Below are 18,476 nucleotides of genomic sequence, written 5' to 3'. Positions count from 1 at the left end.
CGGTCCTACGCTTCTGTACGCTGCACATCCCTTAGACACAGCACCAGTCAACCTCTGACTGGAGTGATCTGGCCCTTTGCTCCCTGCTGGGCTGCGGGCCCTACGTGGTCTCTGAAGCCGTTAATTAGCACATGACTCAGCCGGGAATCCGGCAAGGAAGTTTATTCTCACAGCTGAGCCTGGACAGCAGCAGAGGCAGCCCCCTCCCAGCCTCAGCCCTTGCCTCTCGGTGTGGCGGCTGCGGGAGGGCCGGGTCAGGAGCCAGGGTGACAGCCAGGGCAGTCGCCCGCCCGCCATGGGATCTGGGCTGGCCCATGGGGTCTGGGCTGGACTCTTGGGATCTGGGCTGGCCCACGGGGTCTGGGCTGGCTGTGGAGCGGCAGTGGGCGGCAGCAGCAGGTTACGAAGGGGCGTGGAGTGTTAGCTGGGCTGGCCGATTCCCATCCTCCCCTGGGTGGTGCTTGGCGGGGGCAGGGGGGGCTCGGACTGAGGTGGGGGCGTCTGGAGCGGCTCAGTCGGCTGTGAAGATGCGGCTGGAAATGTCGTCGAGCAGCCAGTCGATGCCGGGCAGCAGGTTGTCCCCGGTGACAGCGCTGCAGCCCTGGATGCACCAGTGGTGGCTTCGGATCGAGTCCAGCTCCAGGGCCTGAAAGGGAGGGATGTGTGGTGGGGCCGGAGCTCCCAGCCCGCCGGCCGCTCCCCGCCTCGCCTGGCCCCGGGGAAACCGGTGCTGCCTCCAGGCCCTGCCCTGGGGCGTTCCCCGCTCCCCAGTGAGGACCTCCCGGCACCGGGCTCTCTGCACTGACAGCCCAGCGCTACCCCTTAGGCAGGAATCGGCAACCCAGGCGTCCCGGCTTCTGTTAGGGTCCAGGCATCGTGCTGTGGGCCCCACAGCGACCTCTCGCCCACTCCTCCCGAGCCACACCAGCCGGCACCTGTGCTGGCCACCGACCGAGGAGGGAACCACAGCGGAGAGGTCAGGCCCCTGCCTACGGTCACACAGCCAGTGAGAGGCGGAACTGAGCTCCTAACCCACTCTTCCTCCTTCCGGCGCTGAAGCGCCAGAGTCAAGGTGAAGACTGGGGTCAGATAGGCCTGTGTTCAGATCCTGGCTTGTTGGCTGTGTGAGCTTGGGCGAGTTAACTGGCTTCACCTGCCGAGTGGTAACAGTTCCTACTTCAGGAGGTGGCTGTGGGAACGGAATGACTGGGCCAGGCAGAGCCTGGCACACAGAAAGCACTCGGGCTACTTTATCCTGTGGAAAGACGTCTGCCCCCCCCTCCCCCCACAGCCTTACTGACCACAGAATCTCCCGTGCCCAGGAGGTCTTGCCACACAGCGGGGGCTCAATGCTTTTAAAATAACAAACACCCGCCTCTTTCCCTCCGCGGGCCTGGCCGGGCCTGGACTCACCTCCCGAATGGCGCTGGAAGACAGTGCTCCCGGCAGGTCCTGCTTGTTGGCGAAGATGAGGAGGGTGGCTCCCGCCAGGCGCTGGGGAGACAAGCGGGGCCGGGGCTCAGAGAGCAGCCCGGCTCCTCCTCTGACAGGAGCAGCTGGAGCCGGGGCCAGCCTGGAGCCGGGGCCAGCCTGGAGCCCGGGCCCCGCGCCGGGGGAGGGGGCGGGCAGGGAGGACACTGCCTTTGAGGCCGGCGCTCAGGGGGTGATGGAGCTGTGGTTCCAGCCCAGTAGCCACCCAGCGGGCACCCTTCTCCTCCATGCCTCCGCTTCCTCTTCCGTAAGCGGGGAGGGTGATGGACAAGATGACCCACCAGCCCGCTGTGGTCTGGAGCGCCCCCTGATGAGCTGAGTGCGCAGAGGCCCGGGGTCTGCTGGGAAGAAGGGCCTTTCCCTCCTGCACGTCCAGAGCCCTTCCACTGCCCCTGCCCTGCCAGGCCGCTCCGCCTGTTTTTCCTTACAAGTGTTACATGTTTTTCTTCACACGTGTTACATGTGTCACATGTGTTCAGTCCTGGGAGCTGCTCCACTGGCTGGACCTAGCTCGGGCTCGATCTCACTGGACCTGCTCGACACCCTGGGAGGCAGTGACTGCTGTGCCAGGTGACCGTGTGGTCCTGTGTGCCAGGACAGCCCCATTCATGCCTCTTGTCCCCTTGTCATTAGCAACTCTCTCTTTCACTCTCAAGGTGTGCTTGCCGAAACCGGTTTGGCTCAGTGGATAGAGAGTCAGTCTGCAGACTGAGAGGTCCCAGGTTCAATTCCGGTCAAGGGCATGTACCTTGGTTGTGGGCACATCCCCAGTAGGGGGTGTGCAGGAGGCAGCTGATCGATGTTTCTCTCTCATCAATGTTTCTAGCTCTCTCCCTCCCTCTCTGTAAAAAAATCAATAAAATATATTTTTTTAAAAATCAACAAAATATACATATTATATATATTTTTAAAAAGTGTCCTGTTTTCCTCTAAATGCAGTGTAGTTAACTAGATCAAAGCCCGGAGCAGAAAAAGGGCATCAGTGGGAAAACGGAAACAAAATCTGTCGTTCTGAGAGTGGCTGCCCAGGGTGAGTTTCTCAGTGGGACGTACAGTGATTACGTAAGATAGTAACAGGGGAAGCAGGCAGCCTCTCTTCCTTATCTTTGCCATTTTCCTGTAAATCCAAAATTCTCCTTTTTAAAAAGTGTTTTGGCCCAGACAGTAAGTTGTAAGATCACTCTAGTTACAATGCCCACCTTAGAGATGAGGAAGTGAAGGTTCAGAGAGGGTAAGGGCCTTGCCTGAGGTCACACAGCGAACAGGCTACCTCCTGAGCCAGGCTCCGCTGCTTCCCAAAGCTTCACACACTGGCCTGCAGTCCTCCTCCCTAAAGCTGGATTGGGGCGGGGAAACTGGAGCTCAGGAGGAGCGGTGACATCACAGGCGTGTGGTCTCGGGTCTCGGCCCGTAGCATGAACTGCCTGGGGCGCCGTGGGCACAGGGACCAGGTGCACAGGCGGCCTCTGCCTCCCGGCGCGGGGCGCTGGGCACACGGGGCGGGCTCGGGGGTCTGCCGAGGCAGGCGGCCACACGTCCACGCACGCGCACAAGGCACCGGGGCCCGGACGCAGGTGCGAGCCCGGCTCTCCTCCCCGCCTCCCCGCTCCGCCGCCCCGGCCCACCTCCTCCACCAGCAGGCTCTGCAGCTCCCGCTGGCAGTCCTGCATGCGCTGGCGGTCGGCGCTGTCCACCACCCAGATGAGGCCGTCGGTGCTCTCAAAGTAGTTCCGCCAGTAGGACCGCAGGGACTTCTGGCCGCCGACATCCCAGATGTTCAGCTTGAATCTAGGCAGGGAGCAGGTGGTGGAGGGTCGGCCTGGCCCCTTGCCCTCCCGCCCCGCCTCGCCCTGGGCCGGCCCGCCCACCGGCAGGGACCCGCTCACCCCGGGCAGGGCCCGCTCACCCCCGGTGCTCCAGCGTCTTGATGTTGAAGCCCAGGGTGGGCGAGATGGTGTCGATGTCTTCTCCGTTGAACTTCTTGAGGATCGTGGTTTTGCCGGCGTTGTCCAGGCCGCTGGGGCGCCCCAGGTTAAGGAGAAACCCCCTTGTCCGCAGGGTGGGGACTCGGTGACAGTGCCCCTCTCTTATGGACAAATCATTTCCCACCACGAACCAAAACCAGCTGAGCACATAACGGACCCGCGATAAACGTGGAAGTATCAAGAAACAAGACTCGTATCTCCTCCTGACCAAAGGCGCCTTCACTAACTCCACAGCATTCACGGAATCCCCACGAAATGCCAGGCCCTTCGGTGCTGGGGCCCCCGGGTCAAAGCCCGCCCTAGTGCAGCTTAAGTGAGGTCTCGTGTGGCGACGGTGATAGAGTGTAAACCAATGAGAAAGCTGTCAGACCCTGGTGAGCGTTAGAAAAACAACGGAGAAAAACACAAGAGATACCGGAAGCGGTGTTGGAGGGGCCATCAGAGGCGCCTCCTGTGGCTCAGGCGGTGGGAAGGTTTCCAGGTTTTGGTCCCTACACCTGCTCTCCCCAAGGTCAGTCCCCGAAGCAGCCATCTGGGTTCCTCCTCCGAGGAGTTTGCCCTCGCTGTCCCTCTGCTTTCAAGAATGTCCCCAGACATCTACCCGGTTCAACCCTCATCTCCCTGTCTTCACTCAGCTGCCACTTCTCCAATCGGCCTTCCTCCTCCATCCATACTCTCATCCCCTTATTTATTTCGTTAACATCTTTCTCCCTCCAGCATCCTAGAATGTCCATGAAGGTCCGAGTTGTTTATTTGGCTGTTTTACCCCAGCCCCTAGGACAGTGCCCAGTACACAGCAGGCACTCAATATTTACTGCGTGAGTGAATTCTGTTTTTCTCAAGGTTCTTTAAAACGGACATGATGTGAATGTTATTTTTGGAGTTATCTGCGTAGGTGAGTGTTTTCTCTCCCAGCTAGCGGGTCAGAACCGGGGTGAGGGCAGCACAGCTCTGGGATCTCAGAGCCGTTCCCCCGTGGGGCCTGGGGCGGAGGTGGGCGAAGGGTGCCGACGCCTGTTAATGGGACTCGGGAGGCTGATGGGGCCCTGGGGGTCCACTGACATCACAGGCCGTGGGCAGCAGAGGCTGGACAGTTCAACCTACCCGCGCAAGGACCCTCGCGGAGGCTATACCTGCTTCTCCAAGGAGCTGAGGGCGGGGCCACCCCGGGATTCCGATCTGAGGGCGGGGCCGAGGCCTCACCCCTCGGACGGGGGTAGGAGGGTGCTGCGGCCCCACGCTGGGCCAGACAAAGGGGGTGGCAGCCGAGTTATTCCCGGGTCCCCCTCCCCCTGCATGGACACCTGTCCGGCCGCAGCGCCCTAAGGCCCTCAGCTCTGGCCCTCCGCCCGGCCCCCGCCAGAGGGATTGGTAGAACCCACGTGCGTGACGCACAAGGGGCAGTTGGCACCCCGCGCCCGGGAGGGGGCGCCAGCACCGCCCGCCCGGCCGGGCCCCGCTACCCTGGCGGCTCCGCTCCCGGGAGGATACAGCATGAGCAGCCGCAGCTCCCGCTCTTTCTGCTTCATCTTCTTCAGGATGGTCAGGAGGCCCATGGTCCCCAAGCCCCCGCCCGGCCGCTGTTTCTTCCCGGTCCGGGGACGCCTCTCCCCGCTCCTATTGGCTATCACGCCCCACCGAGAGCACAGCCTATTGGCCGGCCCTCGCTTAGTCCCGCCCTCCTCTCACGTGACCGCGAGGTCACGGGGCCGAGCTGCTCGGGCCCCTCCAGTGGCGCTGGGGGCTCCCGCACCGCCACCTGCTGTAACCCTTCGCACCCCGAGGGCACCGCCATTCCTCCCTCCCCGGGACCCCGGGCTCCGCTGGGGACGGAAATCCGAGTTCCTGGGTTTGTCTTGGCTGCACGGAGAGTAACCGGTAGCCCGGGCTTGCTGACGAGCTCGTGCCGGGGCCAGTGTAAGGCTCTGTTCCCCACAAAAGTGGTCCAGACCTTCCTTGGGCCCCTGGCGTCATCCTGAGCCTGTTACAGGGCCTCCCCTTTCCCTGGCACCTGCCATCGTGGAGGGTGAGCTTAGGGGGGGGGGGGAGGAGTGTTTCTCCATGGAGGGTGGAAGCGCCCCCTAGGGGGCATTTGGAAATGTGCGATGGCGTCATCGTGTTAACGTCAGGATGGGAGCAGGTCTGCCTCTGGGCCTATAGCATGTGGGTTCCTTTTATTATTTTATTATTATTAACATTTTTTTAATTGTTTCATGTATTACAAATAGTAGTACATATGTCTCCTTTTTCCCCCCCTTGACCTTCCCACAGCCTCCCCTACCCCCAGCATATGCCTTCACCTGCCCCCCTCCCCCAGTGTCTTGTATCCATTGGTTGTTTATATGCATGCATACAAGTCCTTCTGTTGATCCCTTACAGCCCACCCCCAGCCCACCCCCCCAACCTCCCCTGCCTTCCCGTGTAGTTTGGCAGTCTGTTCAATGGTTCTTTACCTCTGTATCTATTTCTCCCCCATTTCTTTTCTTTAAAAAATCTTCCAACTGCAGACTAGAAATAAACATATAATAACAAAAAAATGTCTGAGTCCCAATTTCAATGTCCAACAGTTCTGAGACCCAGTTTCAATGTCCAATAGTTCCTTATGTGTACCTGTCAGCAACGATATCTGGATGATGGACAGATGGTGGCAATGCAGGTCCGACCCTCTCTGGTTTGGTCCTGGGCAACCTGCAGTGTCGCACAGCTGCTGACTGCTAGCGTGGCAGGCGTTGTCAGCGTCTTCCGTCTTTGGACTGTAGCATGCGGGCTCTTGACTTCCTGCGGGAGCAATTGCACAACCTGAGTCCAGTTCGCTGATTAATGCTGGGCTCAGTGAAACAGGAAGGGCTTTGAAGAAGAAGCAACAGGAGAGACTAGACTGGGCTGCTTGGCTCTCTGGAAACGTTACGGAAAAGAAGTTAACCAGCCGAAACCGGTTTGGCTCAGTGGATAGAGCATCGGCCTGCGGACTGAAAGGTCCCAGGTTGGATTCCGATCAAGGACATGTACCTTGGTTGCGGGCACATCCCCAGTAGGGGGTGTGCAAGAGGCAGCTGATCAATGATTCTCTCTCATTGATGTTTCTGACTCTCTATCCCTCTGTCTTCCTCTCTATACAAAAATCAATAAAACATATTTAAAAAAAAAAAGTTAACCATCCCCACTCCCCAAAAAAAGAAAAGTGAGCGGGGGGGGGGGGCGGGGGGAGACACAGTTGTAAGCTCAATGGAGAGTCAGAAAAGGGGGCCTTGGGGACAGGTTCGGGGGTTAGCAGGGAAGAGCTGCCGCTGCCCATTGCTCCCCTGGTTGCAAGTCTCACAGGTGCTTGTCTGTGGGGGAACCAGAGGGGAAGGGAAAGGTCAGTGTGCTCTCAGGAGGGAGAGACAGGCTGGGTGGGTCCTTAGCCGTGAGGGGTTGAAAAGCTGGGGATTTAAGGGGGTCTTTGGGGAGGATCTCCAGCGAATATTCACCAGCTTTTCCAGGTTATCCTCTCAGGTCCCGGTCTCCACGGATGGGGTGTGGCCGGGGCAGGGGGCCATCACAGCTGGTCCTGGTGCCACTTGCCTGCTTTTGCTGCTTTTCTGGGCGAGGAGCTGAAACACAGCTGAGGCCCAGATGTTATCTGGAGGGAGGGAGGGTCAGGGGTCTACACTGCATGCCCAGCGATATGCCACGAAGGAAAGCCACCCCAGGGCGAGGCCTGGCACCAGCTTTGCAGGACACTCGGGGCTCTTCCAGGCGGTAAGCTGCTCAGCCAGTTTGTGCACCTGTGTGTGTTCCCCCTTCCACGTGCCAGGGAATTGCCTTGGCTCCTCACTCTCCTGCCTCAGTTGGATCATCCCCGTTACCAGAGAGGTACCTGTTGTGGAGAAAGTGGGGGAGAGACCTGCACAAATAATTACTTCGCTTGACATGCCCCCCACTTCTCTATGAAGAAGCACAGTTCTTGTATTTATGGGTGAGAAAGTTGAGGCTCACATGGTGCTGGCAGAGTGACTGGCAAAGAGTAGATGCTCCATACAGGTTTGTTGTCAAAAGAATGACTTCAAATGTTTGGTTCTTGACCTTAATGATCAAGGACAGAAAAAAGTGAAGCTACGGAGGCCGGGCTGTAAACTCAGAAAGGTGTGCCTTACCTCTCATTTTGAGCCCTTTCCCCAGCCCCCTACAGGGTAAATGCTGGTGGGCAGCCCAGAGAAGGCTCTTTCTCATACTTGGGAAAGAAGTCAGCCTCTGGGCAGTTGCTCAGTGGTTAGAGTAGGGGTGTCGAACTCAATCAGAGAAGGGGCCAAAATCTAAAATCCAGCCTAAATCGCGGGCCGAATGGTTTACTGAGCAGTCATAAACTGACAATGTCATAAACTGACAGCGGAGTGCAGTGATGACAGCGCGGTGCGGGCCACATTGCAAGGCCTGGCGGGCTGGATTTGGCCTGCGGGCCTTGTGTTTGACACATGTGGGTTAGAGCATTGGCCCATGGATCGAAGGGTCTGAGGTTTGCTCCTCCATGTGGGAGGCAACCAATAGATGTGTTTCTCTCTCGCTGAAATTTCTCTCCCCGCCCCTCCCTTCCACTGGTCTGAAAATCAATGGGAAAATTATCCTCGGCTGAGGAGTAAGAGGAGAAGTCAGGCACCAGCTGAAGGTAATGGCAGGTTTCTCTGTGATTGTTTATAAAACACTCCGGGTTTCCTGTTTCATCCTCCGGGCAGGATGAGAGGTTTATTTCACGTTGGTAGATGTGATGGCGGCGTCCAGAGAGCTAACGGGGTTTAGACAGCAATTTAAACTCACGTCTGGCTGACAGTAATGTGCAGTGTTTCCCAGGTCCCTAAGAAATCTAAGTATAACCCTGGCTGGGTAGCTCACTGGTTAGAGCCTCCTCCTTACACACAAGGTTTTAGGCTCGATCCCCAGTCAGGGCACATATGAGAAGCAACCAATAAATGCATAAATAAGTGGAACAACACACCGATTTTCTCTCTCTCTCTCTCTCTCTCTCTCTCTCTCTCTCTCTCTCTCTCTCTCTCTCTAAAATGCTTTAAATTAAAATCTAAGTTACCTAAGCTGGGGTGCTGTGTGTAGGTTCCAGGAGGCCTCTGAGAAGCGTGAGTTGGGGCTATCAAGTGATGCCTATGCCCTATTAAGTGAAAAAGGGGAACTTTGATCCCATTTTAATGTTAAAAATAACAATAACCCACTAAACCACGTTTTTCAAACTGCGGGCAGCCCGTTAACGAGCTTGTGAAATTACTTCAGTGTGACCAAGTCGGACCACATGGAATCACCTGTGAACAGAGTGAAACGGATGCGACGCACTTCTGCCTCTGCCCAGGAAGGGAGGGTGCCGTGTTTGTTCCAGACGGTTCCATGGATGTGTGTCCTGCTCCCTGAGGGTCAGGTCACAGACGTGTGGAAACCGCCGCAGTTCCACAGCCACCTCTGGAGGAGGCTTCAGGGAAACGTGAAATGGTTACCGCAGGCACTTCTGGATCGCTGGACTTCACCCAGGCCGCCGGCACGGCAATCCTGGGGTCAATGTCAGGCTTCGCACCTGTCCTGACCACGCTGTGGTCCTGGCCTCCCGGGGCCAGGCAGCAGGATCGCAGGCATGTCCATGGCCAAAGCCTGGGAGCTCAGAGAGTAGGAGGCCGGAAGTGGCTGCGTTTCCCTTTGGAATGCTGATCGCCCTTTGCTGGGAGTCCAGGCGGGGCCACAGGGCTTTTAAAGACCCAGTGGGGCCGGGGCCAGGCAGATTCTCATTCGCCTGGTAGGAAGGAGGAGGGGTGCTCTTAGGGGAGTGAAATCCTTAGGGAATACCTTTGGGAGAGAATGGGAAGAAGATCTGTAGTTATATATAACTGTGAATATATTCATGAGACAGAGGCATGAAACTAAAATACCTGCATTCTGACAGCTGTGAAATCTGCTTCTGATGGGAGGGTTTCCGAGTGGCTGGTAGCTGCTTTCAGAGAGGTGTGTGTACCCAAGTGTCTGCTGAGGACCACTTGACGCTGTAGTTTTACATTTAAGAGAGAGATTTTTTTTTTTTTTTTTTTTTTTTTTTTTTGAGAGAGAGAGCATTTTTGATCCAGCCATGCACTTCATGGATCACCTTTCAATCATAAAATAAAAATAAAACTTCTTATCCTGGACCAACACCACCAGCACCAACAAAAAGCCAGGGCAGGGCCAAAACCGGTTTGGCTCAGTGGATAGAGCATCGGCCTACGGACTGAAGGGTCCCGGGTTCGATTCCGGTCAAGGGCATGTACCTTGGTTGCAGGCACATCCCCAGTGGGGGGCGTGCAAGAAGCAGCTGATCGAAGATTCTCTCTCATCGATGTTTCTAACTATCTCTCTCCCTTCCTCTCTGTAAAAAATCAATAAAATATATTAAAAAAAAAAAAAAAAAAAAGAAAAAGCCAGGGCAGGGACCCTGTTTGACTTATAATGGCTGATCATGAAGCATTAGCAAGAGGTATAGTTGAGTACTTAACTTATTTGTGTATATATACACATTCATTTCTAAGCTTGCTCGGGATGAAATTTCTATTTGGTTCTTTACGACGATAATGTACCCAGATGAGGTTTAAAGTTACAGTTTTGAGAAGAGAAACCCTATGTGTCTTCTCTGGTGAAACACGCCTGTGACACAGGTGTTCTCTGTTTGGACCACGTGCTTCTGACGGGAGCAGCACAGCCAAGTGGAGGTTTCGTCCTTACTTGTAAACCAAGAACTGGATGTCCGAACGTGTGGCCTTATCCCTGAAAGGGCAGCTGCCTGCGGACCGCCCTGCCCCGGCCTGCCCTGGGGTCCCACCCCGTCAGGGTGCGGGTGGCCTGCCCCAGCCAGCGCTCAGAGCAGCCGCAGCTGAGGCCTCCAGGCACCTTCGCCTGGCGTCACCGTGGGAGGCGGAGGAGTGTCCTCTCAGCTCCGGATGACAGAATGAGCTGTTCCTCACACCTGCCCTCCACTCCCGGGCACACGAGCCTCTCAGGCCTCTCCGGAAATGAGGAACGGGGAAGGATGGAGAACCTGGGCTCTGCCGACGACTGAGTTCACCTCCCCCTGCCTGGGCACCCTCCGGAGCAAGGCTGTGCCCACGGGTGCCTCCCACGGCCTGGCAGGGCCCGAGGGGCGGTTCGCTGAGCCTTCTCAGCAGCCTGAGAGCAGGTGCCTGTTACCTCCAGGGACAGGGGAGCCAGGAGCTCCACACACCCGCCCGGGAGGCAGCCGCAGCCTCTCCGCCAGCCCCCCCACCCCCCTTCCCCTCCGTGTCACCTCCCCTCTCCAATGCTCTGCTCCGATGTCGAATGTCTCAGAAAATAGTCTTCAAATGTCTCCATGAGGCCCAGCCTGACCGCTGTTTACACTGGAAGCTGCTTAACCCCCACCCAATTCCCCAGTCATTTCTTTCGCTTTGTATTTCCCCACAACACTGACGGCCTGCTGCCAGCCCAGCCCATCCCCTCCATGTATCACATCCATTCTCCCCACTCCCTCCCGCCAGAAAGGCAGTCCGCATGGCAGGGATTTGGCTCTCTCTGTTGTTTGTTTTATTGAAAAGCCATCGATCTACATCGCTAGGGAAGCTTAAGATGTACAGGATGGAGGTTTGATTTGCATGTGTTGTGATTACCACAAGCTTCAGCTAACATCCATCTTCTCACACAGATGCAATGAAAAGCAAAAGGCCCGACCGAGGTGGCTCAGTGTTTGAGCATTGACTGATGAGCCAGGAGGTCCCGGTTCAATTCTGGGCCAGGGCACTTGTTCAGGCTGAGGGCTCAGTCCCCCGTGTGGGGCGAGCAGGAGGCAGCCAGTCACTGACTCTCTCTTGAATCCGTAGGGCCCGGAGGTGTCAGTCTCCCAAGAGGCCTCGGTTGGCCCCAGCCCCCAGCTGCAGCCAGAGGGGCCCTGAAAGGGACACATCCCTTCACTTTACATTTAGGGAAACTGAGCCCCAGAGTGTGCACGGCAGCTGCTGGTGAACCCAGTTCTTCTGGGACCCTTCCCAGCCTTTCTTCTGGATGGGCCCTCCCGGCTTCAGGACCCACCCGTGGGAGGCCCCGTCTTCGCTGCTGCTCCCCTGGCTCCCCTCCCTCCCCATGCTGACCCCAGCAGGCTTCTGCCTTGGGCCCGAGCGCCCCTGCCCTTCTGAGGGCCCTGTGCCCCGTTATTTCCACTCGGGCCCCAGGAGACGCTGGCTGGAGTGGTGAGGCGTAGCCAGTCTGCCAGGCTCTGCCACCTTGTACTTGGCTGAGTCCCTCCTCTTGCTGAGTCTCAGACTATCCAGGTCCCTCCCTGGGGGAGCGCGCACAGCCATTCATGGTTAAACATTACCCACCCCGTCCACCCCTCCCTGCCACTCCTCAGCGGCATCAGGCCATAAACAGTCTTCTCCGTCTTCCTCCAGGGCGTGGCCTCCTGGGAGGGGCCACAGCACACTTACAGACAGTGCCCACGCAAAGCCGGGGTCTGGAGAGGGGAAGACGGGGGTGGGGGTTCGGGTCTGGGGCCAGGGACTCCCGCCCCAGCCGCCTCCCCCCCCGCAGGATGGTTTTGCTTAGTTACCTCGTGCCTGCGGCTCCCGGATCCCCCTGCGGACTGCCTTAACGAGCCCCGGAGGTGCTGTCTCAGGCAAGACGCCCAACCCTTTGGTTTCCGGGAAACAAAATAATTCGGAGAAATCGGGGCAGTCTCACTGCCTGGGGTGCCCCGCTCCGGCCTCTGCTCCCAGGCCCCTCCAGTAAGGAGTGCCGGGCCCAGCTGTCACACCCAATCCCATCCACCCAGCTCTCTGAGTCTTCCTCCTGCCGGGTTTACGCTTCCGTTACATGTTTACACGTGCATGTTTATCACCCTCACAGGCATTCCCTTCAGATCTCGTCCCGCTGTGACGGTCACACAATCGGATGTGACGGACTCACAGGCGAGGCCTAGGGGACCATGAGCTTTGAACCCCCCAGCGGGTGGCAGCTGTGACCCTCTCTGGAGCCCTCCCTCTGCAGGTGCCTCACCGGCCTCAGCGCATCTCATCTCCTCAAAACGGGTTCTATGCCCACCTCACAGGCTGGACGCAGCGGGCAGGAAGGGGGAGGCACGCACCTGTGTCGCGTAGCTTGCTTGGCAGCTGCGCCGCTCACACCTTCTCCACGGCTGGAGGTCTCTGAGTGAGAACCCAATCCTTTGTGCATCTGCCCTCCTAGGTAAGGGCCACTGACTGTTTTTGCCTCAACATTGGTCTCAGAGGGTTTGGCGTGACTTCTCCTGGTTCCTACAATAAGCCTGTGAGTGGGTAGGGTTTTTTTTGTAATTAAAAATACATCTTATTGAATTTTTACAAGGAGGAAGGGAGAGGGATAGAGAGTTAGAAACATCGATGAGAGAAAATCATCCATCAGCTGAACTCCTGCACACCTCCTACTGAGGATGTGCCCACAACTAAGGTCCATGCCCTTGACCGGAATCGAACCTGGTGGGACCCTTCAGTACGCAGGCTGACGCTCTATCCACTGAGCCACACCCGTGCTGGCACGAGTGGGTATGTGTATCATCCCCCACGGCCTTTGCAGGGGAGGAAACTGAGGCTCCGCCGGGTGAATCGCCTTCTCAGAGCTGCAGGCTCCAGTGTGCCCGAGCTGGGCCGGGAACCTGGCTCGTCCGGCCCCAGAGCCCCTCTGAGCCTGCCGTCCCGCGGTCTTGCCTGGCGCTGTCAGCCTGCCCTCCCTCCCCAGCTCCCTCCCCGCACCTGGGCTTTGATCTCCCTCCTCCGCCCTCCTCCCAGAGAGCGGCCCAACCGGAAGGCCAGCGCCTGTGAGGAAATTCCAGCCACGTGAGCCACCCGGCCAGGGATTCTGGGCAGCCCGTGGCTTTAGGAGAAACTGAAACTTGGCTGGCCGGGGGCGGAGTGGTCACTGGGGATTTAAAAAGCCACAACTTCCTTGGGTTCCCAGAGGGCACTGGGAGGTCACCGCAGCCGAGGGACACCCTGAGCAGATGTGAGCCTCTGCCCAGTGCCCAGGCCATGCACCTCTGTGCGGGGGAGGGGCCGCTGACCGGGACGGTGAGTACAGGGTCCGGGGAGAGGGGAGGGGAAGGGGCATGTGCCCGAAGGTCCCGGAGCCTGGTGGCGAGATTACGGTCGGAGCTCCTCATCCCAGCCCTGTCCCCGGGCTGGGCCCCCCCGACTCCGGCTTCAGTTCCCTCGGGGTCAGAATGACGCTTCCAGCTCTCACATTGCAATCCAGCCTCCAGGTTAGAACTTGGCCTCCATAGTGCTCTCTCCTACCCCACCTGCTCTCCCTTCACTGCCCTGAGGGCAGCCTCTCCCCCCTCCCCGAATTATCCCTGAAGGCCCTGCCCCTCTCCCAAGACCCAGGACCCAGAGGCCACCCCTTCTCTCGCTGCGGATCTTTCCCCCAAGCCCCAGTCTCCCCTCCCCTGAGACTCCTCAGCCCCCGCCCCTGCCTTTGGAACGGGCCTGCTGTGGCCAGGGGCCTAGGAGCACACGTCCTCAGCCAGGAGGCCGGGTCTCACCTGAGCTCCCTGCACTCAGGACACACCTCCCCGAGGGACCTGTGTGAGGGGAGGCTGGGTTCCGGGGCCTCCAACACTTCGTCTGGCCTGACCTTCCAAACCTCTGGGCACTTGGGTTAAATAGTTCATCTAAGTACCATGGAGCCCTCATCTGGGGTCGGGGGTTGGGGGTCAGGGAAAGGTCACAGCTGTCACTGTGAGTCCACTCTCCCATCAGAACCAGCTTCATGCGTTCATGCTAGGCTGTTGCCCTGCTAGAATGTGAGCGACTTGAGGGCGGGAAGGAAAGGGCCCTGCAGTGACCCCCTCTCTCAGAGCCTGGCACACAGCAGGTGCTTAATAAATCGGAGCTGAGTGGGTGACCTTTGGGCCTGAGTGGAGCACGGAGCAGTCAGGCCCGTCCCCTAGGGAAGCCACTGACTGTGCTGTGCCTGCGATGGGGGGTGGGCTCCAAGGGAGCCAGAGGTGCTTCTGGGAGAGAGGGCACCTTCGGGGACTTGACTCGGGGAGGGCGTGGCTTTACAAAAGGCCAGGATGGAGGGCACTGGCTGTTGTGGGCCCGAACCCTTAGCTTGTGCCCTGCAGGACCCTGAGGGGCAGCAGAGGCAGCTGAAGAAGCAGCAGAAGAACCGGGCATCTGCTCAGCGCAGCCGGAGGAAGCACACGGACAAGGCAGACGCCCTGCACCAGGTGGGACCTTGCCCTTCGCGCCCCCCCCCCCGCCCCCCGCCGGTGCTGACCCGGCCCAGCTCCCCTCCGTGCCCACCCTCCCAGGGCTCACGTTGCTATGGGGAGCCGGGCAGACACAGGGATGGCTCTCGAGGTGACTGGGATGCCAGTGGTGATGGCTGGGGACCAATTAAAGCAGGGAAGCCAGGGGAGTGTGTGTGGAGGGGGTGGAAACCCAACAAGGGATGCCCTCCTTGCGTGGTGACATTTGAGCAGCATAAGGTGGCGAATGAATGGATGGATGGATGGATGGAGGGACTCCGTTTCCGGAGGCGAATGGAAGCTTTGGAGAATGTAGGTGAAGGGTGACCTAACGGCATTTTAAAATGTCATTCCACTCGCAGAGACCAGCCTGGATGGGCTGCTGGTGGCTGTGACGCCTGTTGGGACTTGGAGTCCATGACCTAAGCAACTTTTTTATGTAGAACATTCTTCCAACTTCTTCTTTCTAAAAGTGTCCACAAGAGGAGGGTGAGGGAGGAGGCCGAAGGAAGTCATTCGGCCTCATGAGCTGAAGAAGTAGAGTTTTGTTTGTTTTTTTAAATTCTTCATTGTTTAAACTTAACTGGTGGTCCGTGAGGTCTGAAAAGTTGGCGACCACTGGTTGAAAGTATTACTCTGTCTCCTTTTAGAGTTCTCTCTGCTTCTTCCACCTCTGCTCACAAGTGGTTGTTTAGAAATGGAGGTTGATTTTTGTCCCCGTGGGCTCTCAGAACCCAGCAGGACAGGGCCTGGCCCGAGCTGACCCAGGGACGCTGACCAGGACCCGGGCCTGGCGGGCGGGCAGGGCGCTGGGAGGGCGGGCAGGGCGCCGGGCAGCCCGGAGGCGTTCGGGCAGGAGGAGGCTGGGCTGCGGGAGAAGTCACCATCAGGATCGGCCGGGGGAGGGGGCGCTGGACGGTGTCCAGGCAGAGGGGACAGGAAGTGCTCTGGGGAAGGAGAGCCCATGGAGGGGCCGGAAGTGGGCGGGTGGGAAACGCTGAGAGAGAAAGCTGAAGTGTGAGCTGGGTTCCCCGCGCACAGGGAGCGGGGAGCTAAAGGCTCTGTGTTTGGCTAATGACAGCGGCCCAGTGGCTCCCGGGCCAAGAACACGGGTGGTTTGGGAGTCGCCCAGGGAGGAGGCTGGGGGCTCCCAGGTGAGTGGAAACAGCAGGCCAGGGGGTTGAGGATAGGGGCCGCACACCTGAGCCCGGGAGGAGTAGATGGGGGAGACGTGGTGGTGGTGGTGGTGGAGGCCTAGCCAGAGGGAGCCCAGGGCCCCCTCTTGCACTTTGCCTGGCGGCGGTATGTATCTTTCCCTCGTTGGGAGCCTGAGGGGTGGTGAGGGGTGGGGTGGATAGGGCTGGTGCTGAGCCCCTAGTGCTGATCCACACCCCCCCCCCTCCCTGCAGCAGCACGAGTCCCTGGAGAGACACAACCGCGCTCTGCGGAAGGAGATCCAGGACCTGCGGGAGGAGCTGGAGTGGCTGGGTCGGACCCTGCACATGCACGAACGCCTGTGCCTGATGGGCGGCGCCTCCTGCTCGGCTCCTCTGCCCCCCGGCTGCTGGGGCCAGGCCGGGCGGCCCCTGGGCCCCGAGCCACACAGGCAGCATGGCTTTGTGCTCCAGACCCCAAGCTTTGTGCTCCAGCCCCCAGCCTCCTCTCCCCCGGCTCAGCAACTCTCTCCACACCCGCAGCCTGGGGGCTCCCCTGGCCCCCTCCTGGCCCCTCCGCCCTGGCTGTCCCCGAGCCCCGCCCAGTCTGCCTCACCCTCTGGCCCCAGCCCACTGGCGCCTTCCTCCAAGCTCAAAGCGCCCCCGCCCCACTCCTCAGCCCAGCCGGCCCCTCACCAGCCCCCTGGGCCGGAGCGCCTTGGCAGGGGGAAGCTGGTGCCCTCCTCGCTCAGGCCCTCGGCTGCTCTGGGGCTGGCCCGTCTGCAGGACACGGAGCACAAGCCTGCTTCCTCGGCAGCAGACCAGCCCGGGCTGGGTGTGGACCTCGGCCCCTACCCGCTCCAGGCCTTCCCCCTGCTCTCCTCTGCTCAAGTCCACTTCTGACCGGGCCCCTGGGCGGGGCTGGCCTTCCTGGGGCTCAGGGAGCGGCTGGGCACACGGATCTCCTCCATGGCACGGCCCGCTGGCCCAGGACTCCCCGGGAAAAGGAAGCCGGCACCGTGTGCCCGCCCCCGACCAGGCCCTGCCACCGCCGCTGTCTTATCTCCCCTCCACGGTCACCCCGCACAGTCCGGGCGCCACTTTTTCAGAGAAGGAGACAGAAGCTCCGAGAAGGCAGCAGCGACATGTCCAAGGTCACACGGCCTTCCTTGGGACCCAGAACCCCACTATCAGCCGCTTCCCCTGCCGGCGGGATCCTGCCCGGCCCCGCAGGCTGGAGCCCGGAAGGCAGGCTGGTGTGCGGATGTATGAGGTGGGGGGCAGGGAGGAGCTCTCCGTCCGCTTTGTGATTCCCGGGCCTCAGGGCGCCGAGTCCCTGAAACCGTGTCCGGGCGAGGGGTCCAGAGTCCAGGCCTGGGTGGGGAGAAGCCTGGAGGGACGCTTCCTCCCCCGGCCGGGCTTTCGGTTTCAGACTGAACCGGGGAGGGGGCTGGGGAGAAGCCTGGACAGTCTCCCTGGGGTTTCAGCAGGTGGGGAGCCTGAGCCACACTAAGACCTGGGGCGTTCTGCAGGGCCACTCCCCAGGCTTTTCCCAGATAGCTCCCGCCTCCCTCCGGCCCCCAGGCCCGTGGGGAGGGGGAGTGACGTCCCAGAGAGCCTGCACCCGGGCACAGAAGGCGGAGGGAAGGGCCGGGTGCAAGGTTCCTTTAAGCGCGCGCTGGGCCTGAGCCTGGCAGGGGGAGCCCTGTCTTCCTCAGAGCACCCCCTCCTGTGCGGCCACAGGCCCCCCGATCGATCGGTGGCCCTCACTGCTCTTCCGTCTGATGGTTCCCGGAAGAACAGGGCCCGGGGACCAGGCTGGCGCTCAGCCGCAGCGTCTGCTCCAAACGGGGTTCTCACTCAGACCAGGACAGGCGCCGGAAGGGGCTCCAGATAAGAGCCCCTCTCTGTCCGGATGGTCAGCAGGCACTCTGCTCGCGAGCGTTAGACACACCCCAGGTGCCGAGCCTGAGTCTCCGCTCATCGCCATGGTGAATAAAGTGCTTCCTGGTTCCTTTTGCTTCGGCTAATGGTTTAAAGCTCTGCTTGTGCACTGTATACTGGAAACAAAGGGCCTCTGAAGGGAGAGGGAGAGTTTTCTAGAATCTCAGGGGTGGGCAGTCCTTCATGGACCTCCTTATCTAACCCCCCTCCATATTTCAGATGAAAAAACTGAGGCCCAGCCAAAACTGGTTTGGCTCAGTAGACAGAGTGTCTGCCTGCGGACCGAAAGGTCCCGGGTTCGATTCCGGTCAAGGGCATGTACCTTGATTGCGGGCACATTCCCAGTGGGGGGTGTGCAGGAGGCAGCTGATCGATGTCTCTCTCTCATCGATGTTTCTAACTCTCTATCCCTCTCCCTTCCTCTCTGTAAAAAATCAATAAAATATATTAAAAAAACAACAACCCTGAGACCCAGAGATGGGATGGACTTGCCCAGGGTCACCCAGCAAGAGTAGGTGCGATGGTCACAGGATTGTGGGTGGCAGCAGCTGGGTCACCAGAGGTTCGGGGAGAGCAGACTGGTGGGAGGGAAGCCGAGATGCTAATTAGAGGGACCAGAGTTGATATAATGGCACATGGTCCAGGACT

General features: G+C 59.3%; 2 protein-coding genes across 3 annotated transcripts; one reads left to right on the top strand and one right to left on the bottom strand.

Annotated features, from left to right (window-relative positions):
- Positions 1-147: 147 nt before the first annotated feature.
- Positions 148-5,118, bottom strand: ARL2 (ARF like GTPase 2). The gene is made up of 5 exons (XM_084895964.1): positions 4,968-5,118; positions 3,398-3,508; positions 3,117-3,279; positions 1,414-1,494; positions 148-646 (listed from the first exon to the last, which is right to left on the bottom strand). Exons 1-5 carry the CDS (start codon positions 5,030-5,032, stop codon positions 512-514), a joined length of 555 nt encoding a protein of 184 aa, XP_084752090.1. The 5' UTR covers positions 5,033-5,118; the 3' UTR covers positions 148-511.
- Positions 5,119-13,323: 8,205 nt separating this feature from the next.
- Positions 13,324-17,903, top strand: BATF2 (basic leucine zipper ATF-like transcription factor 2). 2 transcript variants are annotated; one of them, XM_084895948.1, is made up of 3 exons: positions 13,324-13,546; positions 14,605-14,709; positions 16,143-17,903. In XM_084895948.1, exons 1-3 carry the CDS (start codon positions 13,508-13,510, stop codon positions 16,785-16,787), a joined length of 789 nt encoding a protein of 262 aa, XP_084752074.1. In that variant the 5' UTR covers positions 13,324-13,507; the 3' UTR covers positions 16,788-17,903. The 2 variants fall into 2 exon arrangements, with proteins under 2 accessions (XP_084752074.1, XP_084752073.1); XM_084895947.1 differs by having other exon boundaries at positions 13,330-13,546; positions 16,140-17,903.
- Positions 17,904-18,476: the final 573 nt, after the last annotated feature.

Source organism: Pipistrellus hanaki (genome assembly GCF_964339955.1).
Source record: "Pipistrellus hanaki genome assembly, chromosome: 9".
Taxonomy (NCBI): domain Eukaryota; kingdom Metazoa; phylum Chordata; class Mammalia; order Chiroptera; family Vespertilionidae; genus Pipistrellus; species Pipistrellus hanaki.
The sequence above is the reverse complement of the archived record's forward strand: the minus strand, read 5'-3'. Positions and strand labels throughout refer to the sequence as shown.